This window comes from Mesocricetus auratus, unplaced genomic scaffold (assembly GCF_017639785.1).
Source record: "Mesocricetus auratus isolate SY011 unplaced genomic scaffold, BCM_Maur_2.0 Super-Scaffold_100691, whole genome shotgun sequence".
Classification (NCBI taxonomy): Eukaryota; Metazoa; Chordata; class Mammalia; order Rodentia; family Cricetidae; genus Mesocricetus; species Mesocricetus auratus.
The window spans coordinates 50,958,120-50,977,679 of NW_024429267.1; the positions used below are offsets into that span (position 1 = coordinate 50,958,120).

At 39.7% G+C, this 19,560-nt stretch overlaps 1 protein-coding gene across 39 annotated transcripts in view; it reads left to right on the top strand.

Annotated features, from left to right (window-relative positions):
- Positions 1-19,560, top strand: part of Clasp2 (cytoplasmic linker associated protein 2) — a 170,668-nt gene that overhangs the window by 49,319 nt on the left and 101,789 nt on the right. For 33 of the 39 annotated variants that reach the window (XM_040740093.1, XM_040740094.1, XM_040740096.1 and 30 more), the window contains one exon: positions 14,860-15,006. In XM_040740093.1, coding sequence (XP_040596027.1) covers positions 14,860-15,006 — 147 coding nt within the window. Of the gene's footprint in view, positions 1-14,282; positions 14,482-14,859; positions 15,007-19,560 lie in introns of those variants that run through there. The other 6 variants (XM_005075012.4, XM_005075018.4, XM_005075019.4 and 3 more) reach the window with 2 other exon arrangements.

The window sequence follows — 19,560 nt, forward strand, 5'->3', positions numbered from 1 at the left end:
TCTGCATATGGGTTTCTCTCACACAGTGTGTATGCACACACCATGCACTGTCTCATGAACGTGTGTAGCAGCTGTACTGCACTATTCCTAACCTATTTGCTCATTTAAAAAGGTTAACTATGGACTTAGTATGAAAATATCATCTTTTAAAAATTGAAATGATGATGATGCAAAAATCCCTTAAACTTGTTTATACTTTATGCAGTACCTTTTCATGCCTTTTATTGTGCTCTAACATATATACCTTCAAACAAATTTGAGTTGATTGCTGTTATTTGATTTAAGGGTAAGGACTACTGGGACGAGAACCCAGGACCTTACTTACTCTGGGAAGTTATTTTACCACTGAGCCACATCCCCTGAAAACAGTCATTCTGAATATATTTTCGACATTTGCTATGTCTGCTCAACAACACGTGAAGTGTTTTAATGCCATGTCATCATATGTTACTCTGCCTCATTTGTTTAAACTGTTGCAAGCCTTCCATTGTATAGAGTATAAACATTCCATCTTCTCTGAAAGTTTACATTCTTTGCCATATATAATTTTTCCTAAATTGTTCTGGAAAAGGCCGCTTATGTGAATACAGACATGTGCATTTTTTCAAAATACTCTGTAAGCATTTTAGGACCAGAATTTCTCTTCAAGTTGTGTTAGCTGTAACTGTACGTCCAAAATATTTTATTATATACATTCTCAATAGTAATAGCTACTAACCAGCATTCTTTTCAGTTCTTGATATTTTTGTTAAATAATTTGACAATCAGTGAAAAGTATCTTTCATATTATCAAATATGCCTGCTTTCTGATAACACTTGTTATGTTCATAGGACTTGTGTGTGTGTTCTGAGAGTTGCCATTTGGCTTGTTTTATTTATGCAGGTCTGCTTACCTGTGCAGGAAGATGTGGAGTTCAGAGGTTGAAACTGGTGACTTCTTCCTTTGCTCTTGCTTATTTTCTGAGACAGGATTTCCCACGAAACCTAGAACTTACTGTGTGAGTTAGGTTAACTGGCCAGCAAGCCCCTAGTATCTCTATCTACCTGTTGCAGCCATCCAGAGATAGGAATGAGGTTTTAGGATGGGTTGGCTTTTGTGCAGTAAGCATTTACTTTACCAACTGAGCTGTCTTTCCAGCCCACCTTTTGGAGTCTTTGGCCAAATCATTTGACTTTTTATTTGTTTATAGATGATCTTTAGGTATTCCATTTATGTCATCGACAGTTTTATTTCAAGGTCAACTCAGATTTGTGCGATCCTGGGATGACTTACTGCTTGGAGAGTCCTGAGGGTCCTGGGGTAGCTTACTGTTTGGTGAGTCCTTGAGGGTGGGTAGCATTTAACGTTAGTTGTTTCATTCTTATTCCAAAGCATAAAACCAAACATTTGAGTAATTGTGCACTCATATCCAAGAGGGTTAATTAAAAACCTGTAGGATTATTATGTGGTGCTGAGGCCTGCAATCTGCCCCAGAAGCATGAGAAAGGAATTTGGCCTTTTGTTGTTCCTGCAGTGTGGCTGGAAAGAAATAAGGTTTTGTTATAAATTGACTTTCTAAAGTTTTGACATTTCAATGCAGTCTATTCAAAAATTACTATATTACGAATATATGCAACTGGACCAGGTGTAGCGGCAAACCCCTTTACTTCTAGCACTCAGGGAGAAGCAGGGAGAGCTTTGTGAATTATAGTGAGTTCTAAGCCACCTAGGGCTACATAGTGAGATCCTGTGCTTAAAAAAAGAATAATCATGAATTTTCAGGGATTATCCTTCTATGAGATCCTTTTCTTTCTAGGATCACTTCTGACTCATTGAAACTTAGTTGAAGAGGAATGGACCACTAGCAAGGAGCTCATGTTGAAAAGATCCTTCTTCCACGCACTAGGGTTGTCTGATGTAAATCACAGAAAAGAAACCTGCCTTTCCACTCACTGATGCAAGGCCAATATTTTCTACTAAAATCAGTGATAGCATTGAAAAAGAAGCATGTGGAGAGAAGTAAATTACAAGGAACAAAAGAGTAGCTATTATTGAGAATCGGGAAAGCCAGCGGTGCACATAACAGTGAGATGATGTTTCAGGAAGTATTCAAAAGCTAGAAGAGACCGTCGGCCACTTGAAGCAGTCAGATGTCTCTCTTATTCTGCTGACTGAATTTTCCATTCTATCCAAGCCCTTTAAAAATGGCATTAGCATTAATGTAAGACAAGACAGAAGACAGTAAGTAGCAGTCTCTAAGATTGAAACTAGCCAGTGGCTAAAAACAAAGCAGCTTTACAGTAGTCACTGCCGGCCTTTGGTGCAGTTCTGTGAGGTCCCTGTAAACAGACTGCAGCCTTCCTGAGGCACTCCCTCCCCACCTACCTGCTGGGTGCAGATTGTTGAGTGCCAGTAGCAGCATATTTTCAAGCCTGCTATCAGTAATGAGTTGGAGTCTTTAAAGGCTTACAGCTTTTCTTTGTATTTATAGAATGTGCAGTTTGATGTTCTTAATAGCTGCTGGCTTAAAAATTTAGGTGAGCAAATTTCTATACAATTTCTAACTTTTCTGAACCTCGCTTATTATTTACCTTGTTTGTTTCATGAGATGTTATTTGATTTTATTAATGGTTTAAATTGTGATTATCTCTTGATTGAGCCATTGGAAGTCTTGCATCTCTAAAGATAACCTTCCTCCCTTTATTCAAAAGGGAAAAAACCCCACAAAGTCCTTAAATATTCTTTAAATTATTAAATTATATCTTAAAATTATTAGAAGTCTCAACTTCTAGTAAATTTACTGAAAATTTATATTCTAAAGACAAAATAAAAAAGATTATTTTTGAGACAGGATTTCTTTCTGGAACTAGCTAGGTAGACCAGGCTGACCTCAAACTCACAGTGATGGTCCTGCCTCTGCCTCTGGGATTAAAGGTGTGTGTCACCACTACCTGTCTAAAAATTCTTTTACTGGCTTTTATTTCTGAAGATTTTTGACTTAGTTCAGGAAAGCTTTCTATTGTAAATTGATAATAAATATAATAGCATTTTATTGTTAATGTTGTGCATGGGTGTGAGCGCATGCATTCAGATGTGCATACCCTATTGTGACAGTACCAGAGGTCACTGTTGAGTGTCTTCCTCTATTGCTCTCCACCGTACTTTCTTCCCACTGAACTTGGAACTCACCATCTTGGGTAGACTGACCTGTCAGCTCCAGAGATACCCCTCCTTACCTGGGGTTGCCTAAGCTGCCACCATAGTCAACTGTGAACATGGCTCCTGGGGATTTGAACTCAGGTCCTCATGTTTGTGCAGAAAGTACTTTCCACTGAGTGCTCTCTCAAACTGCCTCTTCTGTTAATTTTTTTTTATTATGTCTCACACCTTTGTTGGCTTCTGCTTTTTCTATATAATTCAGAATAGTTGTTCCTAGTTATAAGTTGGAATTAGTAGGTTGTTCCACTGTGTCTTTAATGATTTGTTCCATCTTTCTCTTTTACTGTGCATCTGAGAAACATTATTTTATCATTCAAACGTTTAACCTTGGCAAACAAAATTTTAAATGATTACAAGAACTTGCCTTTTCCAGTAGTTTCTTTTTCATGAGGGGTCTGTGCGTGCGTGCGCGTGTGAGCATTCATGTCTGGGTATATATGTTGAGGGTTTTTTTAAAAATTATATATTTGAATTAGAAACAAGCTTGCCTCACATGTCAGTCCCAGCTCCTTCTCCCTCCCCTCCATGTCCACTCCCCCCACCAGCCTTCCCCTTCTCCCCCAATCCCCACTCCATTCCCCAGGGAGGGTATGACCCTCTGGGGGATCTCTAGAGTCTGTTATTTCGTTCTGGGGAGGGCCTAGGCCCTTCCCCAAGTGTCCAGCTTGAGCGAGCATCCTTCATTGTGGGATGGGCACCCAAAGTCCATTTGTGTGCCAGGGGTAAATACTGATCTACTACCCAAAGGCCCATAGATTGTCTAGGCCTCCTCACCGACACCCATATTCAGGGGGTCTGGATCAGTCCCATGCTGGCCTCTCAGCCATCAGTCTGGGGTCTAAGATCTCCCCCCTGTTCAGCTCAGCTGTTTCTCCGGTTTTCACCATTCCAGTCTTGACTTCTTTGCTCATCACTCCTCCCTCTCTGTCACTGGGTTCCAGGAGTTCAGTTCAGTGTTTAGCTGTGGGTGTCTGCCTCTGCTTCTGTCTGTCATTGGATGGAGGTTCTAGGATGGTATATAATATAAGATAGTCGTCAAACTCATTATCAGGGAGGGGCATTTAAGGTAGTCTCTCCACTGTTGCTTAGTTTACCACTTGGTGTCATCCTTGTAGATATCTGGAAATCTCACTAGGGCCAGATCTCCCCTCAAACCTAGAATGACTCCCTCTATTATAGTATCTCTCATCCTGCTCTCCTCTATTCTTCCCCCAACTCAACCTTCCTGCTCCCCCATGTCCCGAGTTGAGGGTTTTAAGGATGAAATCATTCCATAGATTTGCAGTTGCTCCTAGTATTCATTTCTGTCATAGGCACTGTTACTTCTCTGTCATTCTGCAAGGTATATAATTTTTATGCTGTGGAAGTTAGATTCTTGGCAGTCTGATTTGTAGGTGGACATAAAGAAGTGATCCCAACACATGAAGGTGGAGATAGGATTGCCACAAATTCCAGTCCAGCCTGGACTACATAGCAAGACCTGTCTAGGGGTGGGGAAAAATCCGAGTTGCAGCTTTGACATAGTGTCATGTGCCCCCACCCCCAGTAGTCATCCATCCCTGTTACTGGCATCTTGGAAGAATGTGCTGATATTCCTTATGGGCTCACCCCACATACTTTGCCCTTAGCTTATGTGTTCACTCTTACAGTGTGACTTACAGTATTAGGTTCTGTTGTATGAATTTTGAAAATAGAGTAAAGTGATTCAAATTATAATTTTTAATAATTTCAGTGTTCAGATCTCAGTTGTTATGTAAATATTTTTTCAAACACTAGGATTCAAGTTAGGTTCCCCACTGTTGTTGGCTAATACATCTCTTATTAGCAGTAGAGGTGATCTTTCTTTTTGTAATTTATTTGGCATCTCTCAGGTAAGTGCTTTCCATATTATAGATTAGTAATTGCATTATAGCAATGCTTTTGTTGATTATTTTTGTTTCATCTTTTGTTCACGTGTTTGGCTTTTTACAAGTTTTATGTAGTTGAGGATGATCTTGAAATCCTGGTCCTCCTGCCTCTTCCTAAATGCTGGGATTTCAGGCATGTACCATCACACCTGTATCTATATCTACTTTATTTCTTGAAAATTGAAAATGCTTGATCAAAACGAAGTCTGATTTGAGTGTTTTGTTGATACAGATTTTTCAAAAGTGCTGTTTTGTTTGACTATGGTGGTTTGAATAAAAATGACCCCCATACACTCATATATTTGAATTTTTGGTCCCTAGTTGGTGGAACTGTTTTAGGAAGGATTAGGAGGCATGGTACCAGATCTAGATTTGGGTTTCTGTCAGAAGACATACAATATCTGGTTGTCTGTGTCATCAGTATTAAGCAATGTATAGTTGTCAACCAAATCCATCCTTTATATAGCTTCCTTTTGTTTGTTTCAATATCCTTGATCCAAATTCCTTGTAGGGTGTGTATCACAGTGTCAACGTTGTGGTTTGAAAGGAGATCAAGAATATAAACAAAGAGCCCAGTAAAGCATCTGTTATGGTGCTATAGACAGGGTGGTGCAAGTCTGGCTTTAGATTAGGAGTGGCAGAAGAAGTAACCATACTACTGGGAGTTACATAGGACAAGAGCTGTTGTTGGTAGATGGTAGATGTGGGCATGGGAAAATGCATTGGGGGTGTTCCCACATCTTGAGCTTGAGTAGCACAGATAGTTATGTCATTTGTCTCACTGGTATGGGAAGACTTAAAAGTGTTGGAGTAATCATCTATGTTAAACTGGAGATGCCTTTGACATTTCCATAGGGGATGATTTCCTCAGGGGACATGTCAAAGATAGTAGATATATGGATTTGGAACTCAGATGGGAGTACTGGAAATTTGTCAGCATTTTGAGGACACTTGACGTGCAGAATGGATGAAATGCTTTACAAAAGATGTAAAGAGAAGACTTTTAGACATGCTGTCTGGGTTAAACAGGAATTGCTACCAGAAAGGATTGAGTAGGGATAACCTGGGGGCAGACAGGGGCGAGGTAATAGAGCATCCTGTGAGTTTCCTTAGACATGAATGGTGGTTATAAGTTTCTTGCTTACTAACCTTTTGATAATTTTGCCGTTAAACAAGGACCATACTCATTGGTTCTCATTGGCTATGCAAGAAGAGTATAACAGCCCAGAAACCCAAAGTCCTATTGCTTGTTGTTTTAATTAGAATAAGGAAGGATATAGTTTCAAGTGAAAGAGGAACTGTGGTATAAGAAACTTGTTAGTATGAAGTAGAGTGTATTTCTTGTGTGTAAATCACTGGTATTGGGTTTCTTATTGAACTAGCTGTTTACTGAAGAAAATCTGCACAAAATAATACTGTGAGACCCGTGTGTGGTTTTTGGCTTGCTTCTTTTGCCCTGTGAAATGGAACAACTCTTTGTGTGTTATGTGTATCTTAGACAGAGTTGCTTTGGATACATGTATCTTAAACATGAAGCAGAACATTTAAAAACCATTTGAAATTGTGGCCTACCTTCAGTAAAAAAATAAAACAAGTGGTGTGTGTGTGTGTTTTGGGGCGGGGGTTCCATTGAATTATAGAAACTCACAAATCCTTATTGGAAACCCTGGGAAAACAGGTGTCATGGCATACACCTGTAATTCCAGGATGTGGAAGATGGAGGCAGGAAGATTATAAATTTGAGGCCAGCTTGGGATATATGGCAAGACCCAGTTTAAAAAAGAAGAAACCTTGGGGGGACGGTTGGTCATATTTCATATGCTATGTAATGGCTCCTTCCAGGCCTAAGGCAGTAGTACCCTATAATCATGCACGTTGTTAAATTTTGTTAATGTGTACAGATTACAATGAGTGGAATAAAAAGAACAAATAGATTCATGTTTGCTTTATTATGTTTTACCATAAACTGAATTTAGGTTAGTTCAGGTTTTGCTACCAAATGAATTTAAAAGACAAACCCTGGGCAGCAGCTAAGATACTTGGAAGTCTTGGCTCAAGAACTCTCAGTCTCGACAACTACAGATGAAATACTTAAGGCTACAATAACAGAATTTCAGGAGATAAAAATCCAACAATTCAATGTGGTGGAAGCAAAGTCAGTGTTCCAGAAAGTTTTTCTAAACAAGGGCAGTTGTCTGGATGATGAAACCACATTGGTATGGCATTATCCCAGATGTTTACCCTTCCAATCTCAGACTCTGGAAGAACTGAGGGAAATGTAGCATGTAGTACCTGGTATATATAGCTCCTTTACTTATTTATTTTATTTTTATTTTTGGACATCGGTGTTTTGCCTGTGTGTATGTTTGCATATCATGTGTACTCAGTGCCTGTAGAGGCCAGAAGAGGGCATCAGATGTCTGGAACTGGGGTTACAGATGGTTGTTGTCTGCTGTGTGGGTGCCGGGAATGGAATCCTGCTCCTCTGGAAGCATAGCCGTGCTCTTAACTGGTGAGCCATCTCTTCAGCCCCACCACAGGGTGTATTTTGCCAGTAACACACGATAAGAAAAGAACAGTAACAAACAGCCCACTGACTAATAGTTTAACACTTAGGGAACAAGCCTCCCTTACTTACTATTTCATAACAACTAGAAGGTGTTATGTATTTGTATGCTGAAAGTATTCACTAGTAAAATGAATGTTTGTATCAAGAATTTTAAAACATCCAAGACTGATGAAACTTGTCTTCGAGCACTGGTTTGTGTTAAACAGAGGTAGTTAAACTTTGAACCAAATTTTGTGGTGTTTTCTTTTAGGATTGTTTACACTTGTGAAGTAGTCACCCTTCCCATTGCTGTCAGATTTATATAGCTACCAGAGACTAAATGCGCCTTTAATGTATAGGCGGTCTTCTTTACTTGTTTATTAAAAACCTAAACTTGAAGGTAAATTCCAGTTCATGCATAATATTCTGCCTCCCAAGTACTGGTGTTAAAGATGTGCGCCACCACCACCCTTTTCAAAGCAAAATTTTAAAACCAATTTTAAGTGTCATATGTTTAATGCTATCTAGCTTGACCAATAATGATCTCACCAGAATTGTCAGACTAGTTTCTGATACAAATTTGACTATTAAGAAATTCACTCTGGCCAGGTGGTGATGGTAGCAACATGCCTTTAATCCCATTACTTAGGAGGCAGAGACATGCAGATCTCTGTGAGCTGGTCTACATAGCGAATTCCAGGACAGCCAGTGCTACACAGAGAAACTCCTTCTCGTAAAGCAAACAAACAACAAAAGAAAGAAAGAAAGGAAGAAACAAACTTCACTCTAGTGCAGAGTACAAGACCAGTTTTGTTTACATGAGTTCTAAGCTAGCCAAGTATACATATTGAGACAGTGTCTCCAAACACCAAAGAGAGAAAAACAAAACCTTTCACCTAGTCTGCAGTCTGTAGTCTACCAAGCTTTTAATTATGTTAATTTTAAGAACTGAAGAATCACATCAATGTCTTTTTCATCCCATACCAAACATAGTTAAAAACCTACAATACAGAGAAACCCTGTCTCGTAAAAAAACAAAAACCAAACATAGTTAAAAACCTAAAAATGTTTGTTATACCCATATAACCTAAGTAGCATGGACTTGAAGGAGGCCATGCAAGAAATGTGAACATTAATTTAGAGAGGTTTAAATCTGGAAAGACTGGCTGAATCTGCTAGTGCTGGACAGGAAATTTGTTTTTCTAACAAGACGTAATAGAGTTCTACTGAAGAAAATGAAAAGCCCAAAGCAAGCCTGTTTTCCCATGCTGTCTTGACTTTGGGCATAGGAGCCGGCTTGTGAGTCAGCAACACAGAGCTTCCCCAGCCTCCACACATGCTGTTGAAGGTGGCAAAGGCAAGCTGAGTTCCTTCCCCACGTGGTCTGGTACTCCCCGCTCCTTCTGTCTTCCTTCCTCCCTTCCTTTACTTCCTTCTTCCAGTGTCCTCCATCTCCTCGGGTCTCTTCCTTCTTTCCTCCATCCTCTTCTGTTTGTATCTCTTTCTCCTTCTGCCCCCACCCAGATAGAACAGTTCAGTTTATTGTTTTCCTAAATCATGTCCAGGCTACACAGCCTAACACCTACTAAACAATTCATTTTTCTTGCACTGTGGTTCAGCTAGTGCAGGGGGAATTCATTTGGTTTTGTTTACTTTTTATGAAGCCTTTAAGGAATTTAAGAGTTTTTTGGGTTTGTTTTTGTTGTTGTTGTTGTTATTGGGGTTTTTTGTTGTTGTTTCGTTTTGATTTTTGTTGTTGTTGTTTTACTTCTAAGGTTATTTTATTATGCAGTTTAGTAACCACAGCAGAGACATGCACTCAGTACAGTTTTCCATATTCCCACCTCCTAGATTTGTGAAATGTTCATGGTTTGCCATAGTTTATGTAAGATTTTTTTGAGAAATAATACTTTATTATTATTTCTAGTTTACGTATCCTCCTTTTCTCTCATTTAGGTAATAAAACACAAACTAGCATTTCTTATTTGTGAATGCATTTAAATATAGTAAGTTGTATAAGGAATTTCTTCTAACTAGAAAATTAACATTTTAAAAAAGAATTTATTCAAAGCTCTTGGACCCATACTCCAGAATGGCATCTTGCAATTCCCTTCACTTCTTGTCATTCCCTCCATGACCTATCCATCTGTTTTCATGTCTTCCGTCGCCCTCCTGTCTCTTACTGTCACCTCTTACTCCTTCATCTTCGTGGATGTGTCCTCTTTCCATCTCCTTACCTTTTAATCTTCCTCATGTAGCTAGCACTATAGCCCACTCCACCATTGCTTCCTCACAGAGGAAATGCAGTGTTTAAGGACACCTGTTCCTAGTAGTTGTTCATGCGTGTTCAGTCTCTACTCCGGCTCTTTCCCCCACCTGCCCATCTCTCCTGTTCTCCATCTGGTCACCTTTTCCAGTGTGCAGATAGATAACACGAAGTCATTCTGCTCTATTACTCTTGTCCTCTAATACCTTTGGGGTGTTGTTAGGAATTTTGTTTGTGCTCTTAGCAGCCCACAGAAGTAGAACTTGAGTATCTGGCTCATTTACTGTACTGAAGCTTTTGATTTGATTCACTTCCCTGTCTCCCCCCCCCCACCCCGCTTCCTTTCCCCGCCCCGCCCCTCTCCTCCTCCCCTCCCACTCGCCACCCCAGTTTATTCATTTACTTACCTTTTAGCTCATGTATGATGGTGATGGTACTTGTGGTGGTAGAAGCACTGTGTGCATTTGCGTGAGTGCGTGTGTGTGCTAGTGAGCCCACGTGTGAGTGCGTGTGTGTGCTAGTGAGCCCACGTGTGAGTGCGTGTGTGTGCTAGTGAGCCCACGTGGGAGTGCGTGTGTGCTAGTGAGCCCACGTGGGAGTGCGTGTGTGTGCTAGTGAGCCCACGTGGGAGTGGGTTTCAGGCCTCACCTCCCACATTGGGTTTTCCTCCTGCATATGCCAGGCTAGCTGTCACAGAGTCACCTCTCATTTCCCTCTAGGAGCACTGGGGTGACAGGTGTCGGTGTTATCTCATCCAGTTTTATGTGGAAGGGGTCCTACACTTTTGTAGTATGTACTTTACTTACTGAGCCATCTCCCAGTGAAAAAAAGTTAAAAAAAAATAGACAATAGAAAAATAAGGGTTGTCTTGTGGTTCCCTTTAACCTTAAGAGTTTGTAATTTGGTATTCTAACTTCTGCTTGTGTGTCAGGTGGATGTGAATCTGTTCTTTTTGCCTCACAATAGAGTAGAAGCTCTGAAGTACTGGTTCTAGTTTTGTGTTTCTTGTTGTCAAACGTTGGTTGCTTTTAAGACTTTTAAAAACCAGGCATTTTATCCAAAGAGTGTAGGAGTGGTTTGTGCACATGAGTGCAGCTGCCTGTGGAGGCCAAACAAGTGGTTTGGATTCTCTGGACTGGACTTATGGGATTGTGGGCTGCCTAGTGTTGGTACTGGGAACTGAACCTGGGTTCTTTAACAAGAGCAGTAAGCACTCTTAACTGCTCACTCATCTCTTCAGCCCTTTTGTGTAGTTTTTGTTTTTAAGATTTATTTTTGTTTTATGTGTAGGTGTGTTTTTCCTGTATGCATGTCTGTGCATCATGTGTGTGTGCAGAGCCTGAGGAGGCCAGAAGAGGGGGTCAGATCCTCCTGGAGCTGCAGGTACAGACAACTGTCAGCCTCTGTGGGTGCTGGGAACTGAACCCGGGTCCTCTGGAGGAGCAGCCTGCTCGCTTCTAAATCATTTCTCTAGTTCCCTTCTTTATGTAGTTTTAAACTGAAGAAAAACATTTCAGGTTACACCCTCCCCCAAGAAATTATTTTAAAAGTTTACCTTTTTTAACTGCTCCATGAGACAAATGTATTCAGTGACTACTCATGCCTAATTGCTGTTGCACTAATGGCCAGTGGAATGAAAAAGAAAAGCCCAACTTTAAAGTTCTCTGCTTCAGAGAATAACACACTACAGTTATTTTAGAATACAAGGATGGTTCTTGGTCCTTCAGTACACAGGAAGTTGAGTTTACATATCTAGCGCAGAAAATTATTTTTCATTGTATTTAAAATTTTTAAATCTTTTCAAACTTTAATGTATTTTTCATTTTTAAAAATTATTTTAGTTACTATTTTTTTATTTTTTAAATTAGTCTTCTTCTAGTTTTTACCCTAAACCAGGGATTGGCAAATTGTTGCTTTTGGACCAGTCTTAGTTGTCCTCTTATTTGTTTACCTGATATTGAAACATAGCTGTACCTATTTCTTTGTAGATGGTGGGTTGCTTTGTTGTTATTATGTCATAATTGAGCAGTTGCACAAAGGACATTTGTATAGAGATTTCCAGGCCTATGATATTTGCCATGGGACCTTTTTATTAGAAAGAGAATCTACCAACCTCTGAGTGGCTCACACATGATTGTCATGAGCTCTTAAATAGCAGCGGATCAGACTTCGTCCTTACAATAATTTCTGATGCAGTACAGGTGAGTTCATACCCAAGAATTCACATTTTAGGGGACTGGGAAGATGGTTCAGCAGGTATAGGTGCTGCCATGCCTGATGTCCTGAGTGCAGTCCCCTGGACCAGCATGATAGAAAAAGAGAATTAACTCCTGAAGCAGTCCACATGAATGCCATGACACATGGGTACACAGAATAAACAAGTGTTACAGTAATCTAGAATGCATCCCTAAGGAACGCCAGTGATTCTGAGCTTTGTCTGAATATCACATTCCAGCAGCACTGCCATAGATATTACTAAATGCATCTTTGATTTCCTGTGATCTCAGATAAATTACGTTGACCATCCCTTATCTGAATTGCTTCAGACCAAGAGTGTTTGTTTATTTCAGATTTTGGGTCTTTTCTCTGTTTTTGGAATATTTGTACGAGTCTACTTACATTTAGCTGAATATCTCTAATCCCCAAATTCAAAATACAAAATGTTTTCAGATCTGAAACAGCATTATGTTAACAAAAAGCACAGAATTGTGGAGTTTATTGAGATGCTTGACCTTGGTTTGTGTACTGCTTGCCAGGAGTGCTGAAGCCCACAGGCCCTTTTGTTTGTCTTTCAAGAGCACAGCTTTACAATAACTGCAGACTCTGAGTAGCTCACATGTCTGTGAGCAGTGGAGTGGGCACCAGGACACTGATACTTCATATACCAGAGCCCAGGACACTGATACTTCATATACCAGAGCTATACGCAGCAAAATGAATCTCCCAGTATCAACTTCCTATTTAGTGAAGACACACCAGAGGCCACAGCAGACATTCTACTTCTTAACTGCTGTGTGACTGACTGGCCTGATCAGGGGTTTGGAGATGCTTAGAAGACACAAGGTGAAGGTAATCTTTGCGTCTGGGTACTGATTAGACTGACATTCTTTTTGTGAAAATTTAGTTTGTTTCTTGGGACATGTATGCTTCCTTTGTTAACAAAGTTTTAAAATCCCAGTAGCTTGAGGATGTTAAGAGTTAATTTTTTTTTAATGGTAGGAACACTTATCTTTTCAGTTCTTGTGTGTATAGGAAGGGAACACCGTTTCCATGGGAACTTCTGCCTCTTCTGTTTCAATGCCTGACTTTCTGTAGATTTTCTGTTTGTGTGTGTGTGTGTGTGTGTGTGTGTGTGTGTGTGTGTGTGTGTGTGAATGTGAATATAATGATGAACCAAAAAAAGAGTTTATTTTGAATTATTTTGGTGTACTTAACACAGTGATATATTTAAAGCACACGTTTTCAGCTCATTAATTTCTCCGCACTGGCTCCCTAATTATGTTATGGTAAAATAATGTTGTATTTAAACTAGAAGATGATTTTGGCACGCAGGTAGGATTGGGGGAGCAGAAGTGATATTAACAAAACCCTTGCTGAAATGGAACATGATTTTAGATCATTATTTATTTTTTCCTAATAAGCGGTCTTAGAATTTGTTGGGGTCTTCCTTCCCTAACCCTATCTAATACTTACACTGGTGGCATGTTTTCATGGAGATCACTTATTCTGGATGAGTGGGCATGTGTGTGGTGAAAACGGGAGGGGCAGGAAGAAGAATCAGACGTAGGTCTGCAGCCTGCTTCTCTGCCTCACCCATCTTGTCTGTCAGCATTGGTTTGTGCAGGGTCCTAGAGAAAACCATTTCTCAGCAGAGTCCAAGGCATCTTTCTATCTTGTGAGTGGGGGAGGGAGGAGTTGGCTGGAGGCTGGTGAGCTTGTATGTGAGGAGATGATACCAGTGTGGCTGTGAATATTCCAGGAGGAAACTGGAGAACTCCTGAGAATCACTTAAGAGAGGAGACTGTTGGGTTTCATTTCTGTCACTATTGTGAGGTTACAGGCAGTTAATTATGTACAGCAGTGAGCCCTGCTGTTCTCGTGCTTTCCCCGATGCAGTAGCACACAGCACAGTGATTCCTGCCTAAAACCTAATGTCCTGTTTATATGGATTCTCATGTGTATTAAGTAAGAGGAAGCAAATGTAGATTTATAAACCTTTGGTATGAAATGCTTTTACATTTTTGATAGAGAATACATTGTAAGTACATAGAGGATTTTTTAGATGCATGGAGAATTTTTACCTTTCATCTAGCAGTAGCTGCCATAAGATGATGTCACCTTGCAGCTGATTGGCTGTTGCAGCACCTAGGGCAGGGAAGAGAAAGAAAAATGCCGGCACAAACCTCAGTGGTGGTTCTGTGGTTGTTTCTATCTATTTTTGATAGAATCTTTGATTAGTATCAAATTGACTGTGTTTGGCCATGTGAACTATTAGGAGCTGTTCTAGGGTGAGGGAAATTCGGAGGAATGAGGCGGCTGATTTGCAAACGGATCTGTGATTGTAAGTTGCAGAAATCTGGGCATAGAAATAAGGCAGGGCGTGCTTGAAGATTGGCTATGGGAGGGGCTGGCAGAAAATGCTTATATGAGCATCAAAAAAGAGAGATGCTTTGACCGCTCTAAAGTTGATATGTTTGCTTTAATATTCTGACATGTATGTGTAGGAAATGTGATAATACGGTATTTTTATTTTAAATCACAGGGGTTATTTCTTAAAGTGAGTGCTACTTAATATATATAAATATTTATTCAAAAGATCTTTATTTTTATTACCTAAATAATACTCTTTTATTTGTACCTCTATTTTATTTTTGAATCTTAATGGAAAATGGAAAAAGCTTAGCTTCCTTAAGTATCTGTTTTCTTATGCTTTGTGCAGATAAAAGCTTTGATGATGAAGAATCAGTGGATGGAAACAGGCCATCATCAGCTGCTTCAGCCTTCAAGGTTCCTGCACCTAAAACATCTGGAAACCCTGTCAGCAGTGGGAGGAAGCCTGGTTCAGCAGGTGGCCCTAAGGTTGGAGGTAATGCAAATCCATTTCAGGTCTGTGTGCTTGCTTCATGCGTCTCCATGCTCTGTGCTTCAGAGTAGCACATGTATTTGTGACTGCAGCAGAAATGCAGGTGTCTGGGGAGAGTGTTGCAACATATAAAGTGTGCTGCCTTTTAACAGATTGTTACTTCCACCTAGAGCTTGTTTGAATTTGTGTTTTCTTATAGGTACTTATTTTTAAGGAAAGGTTCAAAGTAGTTTTGGCATGTGTATTTTAAAGGGAGGGGTACTTCAGGATTGGGCTTTTTTTGGGTACTGTAGCTGTGTTTTGAAGTACCGAAATATAGAATGGATTTTCAAAGTTGTCTAGGTATAGTAAATTAAATACTTGAAAATTTAAAATGGTCGAAGATACTGGATCCTGAATAATTTGTCACAATAGGAATTGGATGGTGGTCAAGTAAAAGTGCCTCAAAAAATGGTTTCTGGATTCAATAATAATAAATAAATAAAATGGGAGAAAGCAGGTTTTTTAATGTAATTATGCAGCATATCTTTGAGCTTTTCAGAAATGTTTCTAATATATGTCTAATATATTTTTCATATTAGGATCCATGAGTATCTCCCAGGTGTGAGTTTATGCTGGGTCTGTCTGATAGTATGAGTCTGTAATAACGAATACCTGTCTGAATGCTAAAGGTCACTAATTTCTCTTACACACGAAATGTGTGCCTTGGTTCTGTCTTGGAAACATCTTGTTTATAGTAACTGGTGTGGAAATCAAGGTTTTGAAGATTTTTGTGTTTTATCTTTTTGTCTGTGGTACCATGATTAACAACAACAACAAAAAAAATGAAAGGAAAATAAAAACTGCATGTTGGTTCCATTTCAACCCAACCAAACCAAGTCATGTGATTCAGAATGTGTGTGTGCGTGCGTGCGTGCGTGCGTGTGTGTGTGTGTGTCTGTCTGTCTGTCTGTCTGTCTTTTAAATAAATGGGCATCTCTGTGTTGCCCTGGCTGGCTGTGTAGACCAGGCTGCCCTCAGGCTCCCAGAGATCACCTGTATCTGCTTCTTCAGTGCTGGAATTAAAGATGTGTGCCTCAATGCACAGCTCATTTTAACTTTCTTTAACTCTTATATATCATACAATTATAAAGAAGGAATTTTAAACTATTCTCATTTTGTTTTGCAATAAAGAAATGTGTTCTGCAGGGATTGCTACAACACTGTCGTACATGATGCTCTCACACACTATGATTTTTCAGTAAGATCCTTGTGGTATTCTTTGGTTTCTTCCGTAGCAAATAGCTATGCTCAGTCATTACAAGAGGGATGAATTTCTTGATTTTTAATTGCAGAACTCTAACTTGTGATAATTTCACAAAATCCTTACTAAAAATAGACTACTGTTTAGAATATATGACATAGGGCTTAACATGTTTATGAATCATGACTAGTGGTTTATAATTAGTTCTGGTTTTATGAGTTAGTTCTGGAATAAAATTTGAGATACTAATTTACTTATTACATGGTTCTCTGGTAGTACCATAGCTATGATTTGCTTGAAAAAATGAGAAGGTTTTTCTTGAAGGACTGACTTAATCCCTCTTGGTCTGTAGTTGGTTGGTAGTTTGTAGTCTTTGCAAATAGGAAAAGGTTAGGTAGGGATTGTGTCATCATCCTAGACAGTGGCTCTTTTGATAAAAATTAGAGACCTTGCCATTTTTTCCCTCTTAGAGTCTTCTCTTCTTTCTCTTCCTCCTCTTACTTTTCAGCAATTGCAGATTCATTCTTGTTTCTTTTATTTTTTCCTGCCCACTTGATTACCTGTTTGGTCATGGGCTCTTTAAGATTGTGTCTCCTGCCTGCCATTGGTGGTGCACACGCTTAATCACAGCACTCGGGAGGCAGAGGCAAGTGGCTCTCTGAGTTTGAGACCAGCCTGGTCTACAAGAGCTAGTTTCAGGACAACCTCCAAAGCCATAGAGAAACCCTGTCTCGAAAAACAAAAGCAAACAAACAAAACTGTGTCTCCCTTTGTAGCCCAAGCTGACCTCTAAATTCCTGTTCCATGTGCTGGAGTTACAAGCAGGTGCCATCCATCATGCCAGGCTTCCACTGCCTGTTTTTCGAGGACACAAGCTATTAGCCAGAGGATATTGATAATGTTTCTGAAATTAATGCCATTCTTGGCTATCGGTCTTTCTTTGAAAACTTAACTGAAGATGGTCTAGTGTTGGCAGACACATTGATTTTTAAATTAGCTACCAGGAATTTTCTTACAGTTGCTGCAGCATCTTTGTTATTGGACAGACCTGCCTCACAGAACTCATAATAGTAGCCTGTTGGTAGCAGGCTACCGTGTGATGAAAGGACCAGCTGTAAACAGTCGAGAGCAGAAGTGTATGTTTGCACTAGCCATTGTGAGGGATGGCTTCTTTTTACTTATTTCTACATATACCAGTATTTTCTTGAGAAGACAAAATTGGCCCTGTTTGTAGTGTATCATCATAAATACATACATACATACACATACATACACCCTTTCCTGCCCATTATTTTACCCTATTTTATCATGGTCTTAAATTAGTTAAAAATTATTCATGCCTAGATATTTGGATTGCCTTTAGTTTTTTTTTCTGCTATTATAAACCATGCTGTCATTCTTTCATGTGTATCGTCAACATATATCAATTGTCCTCCTATGACTAACTTTTTTTTATTGTTGTTGCATTCTGATAGCTTTAATTTTTAAAATTCATTCATTTGTTTATTTTATGTGTGTTGTTGTTTTCGTCTGCATGTATATATCTGTGTGAGGGTGTTGGATCCCTTGGAACTGTTACAGACAATTGTGAGCTGCCATGTGTGTGCTGGGAATTGAACCCAGGATCTCTGGAATAGCAGTCAGTGATCTTAACTGCTGACCCGTCTCTCCAGCTCCAGTTATTGTTTTTTGCTTTCTTTTCCCATTTTTTAGTGACCTTGTGCTATGCAGGTGTCCTGTTACTGAGGCACCGCCACCATGCCTTTGGTTTTTGAGGGCAGTAGAACTAAATGACTTCTGGCATACCAAATAAACTGTGAATGAATGTAACTATCAATAGTCTTTTCATGTACCTCAGGCTGCTTCAGCTTAGCCTCAAGCCCATTCTGTAGTCCAAGCTGGCTGACCTTGAACTTTGTATCCTCCTGTCTCAGCATCCTGAAAGCTAGAATTATAGGTGTGTGCCACTGATTTGACTCATTGGAATGAGTTTCTGAAGCTCACTGAATGAGAAGATGAGGGGATTTTAAGGGTTCTTAAATTTGGCAATGTTCTCCAAAGGGATCATCAATCTAGTTCTGGATAAAGTAGTTCTTGAAGGATGCACATCTTCTTGCTCTCTTGATCGGCCTCTTTTCTCTCCCCTCCCACACCTCTTCTGAAGTATTGCTTGTATTCTTTTCATTGAAGAGCTTTGTTTATTTATTACATATACACCAGATTGAATTGTAGATGGTTGTGAGCCACCATGTTGTTGCTGGGAATTGAACCCAGGACCTCTGGAAGAGCAGTCAGTGCTCTTAACCTCTGAGCCATCTCTCCAGCCACCTCATTGAAGAGCTTTAAGACTTCATTATCTTAACTTTACTGATGAGCAGATTGTAGTTTGGAAAAATTAAGTAACTTACCTAGGGTAGAATTGCTAATAAGAGCAAAGTAAAAAGTCACCTTTCTGTTGCTGCCACACTCACCTATGTTGATAAGTGGGATTTGCTGGTCCTGGGCTCCAAAGTTCAGCAGTGCTCAGCAGCCCTGTGTCAAATTAGAGTTTAGTTAGTGGGACTTCAGGAGACAGTTGGCAAGCCTGTGACTTTTACATTGTAAATGTAAAGACTTCCATAGTTTCCTGTTGAAATTTGACCTTCTTTGATATATTTTAGTTTGGGGTTTCTTTTTAATGGTTGCTTGGAGCCCAGATTAGCCACCAACTTGTTATGTAGCCAAGGTTGACCTTGAAGGCCTGATCTTCCTGCATGCATTACTATGCCTGGCTTTGAGATTCCCTTCAAAGTTTGTTTTCTGAGTTACAGTAGCTCTATTCCTGTACCAGCTGTTTTGATATTATTTATGTTTTAAATTAAGAGAAGAATTGGGCAGCGGTGTACTTTCGTTGTTTATAATTAGTATTATATTTTGAGATTAGTAACTTGTCACACTACTGATTAAATACTGCTTTCAATAGTTCTTTGTCTTTTCTTTCTTGGTCACTCATTTAGGTGAACCAAGTGTTTTCCTTTTTTAAGATTTACTTGTTTATTATGTACACAGTGTTCCTACTGCATGTTTGCCTGCAAGCCACTAGAGGGCTCCAGGTCTCATCGCAGATGGTTGTGAGCCACCATGTGGTTGCTGGGAATTGAACTCAGGACCTCTGGAAGAGCAGCCGGTGCATGTGCCACTGCACCCAGTTTCTTCTCAGCTGGGGATGATGGAACCTCGCTGGGGTTGTGTGCATGCCAGGCAATCTCTCCACCAGCAGAACTGTTCTCTCCAGACCCCAATTTAAGGTTTTAATCTTAAAAAGATACTTACAG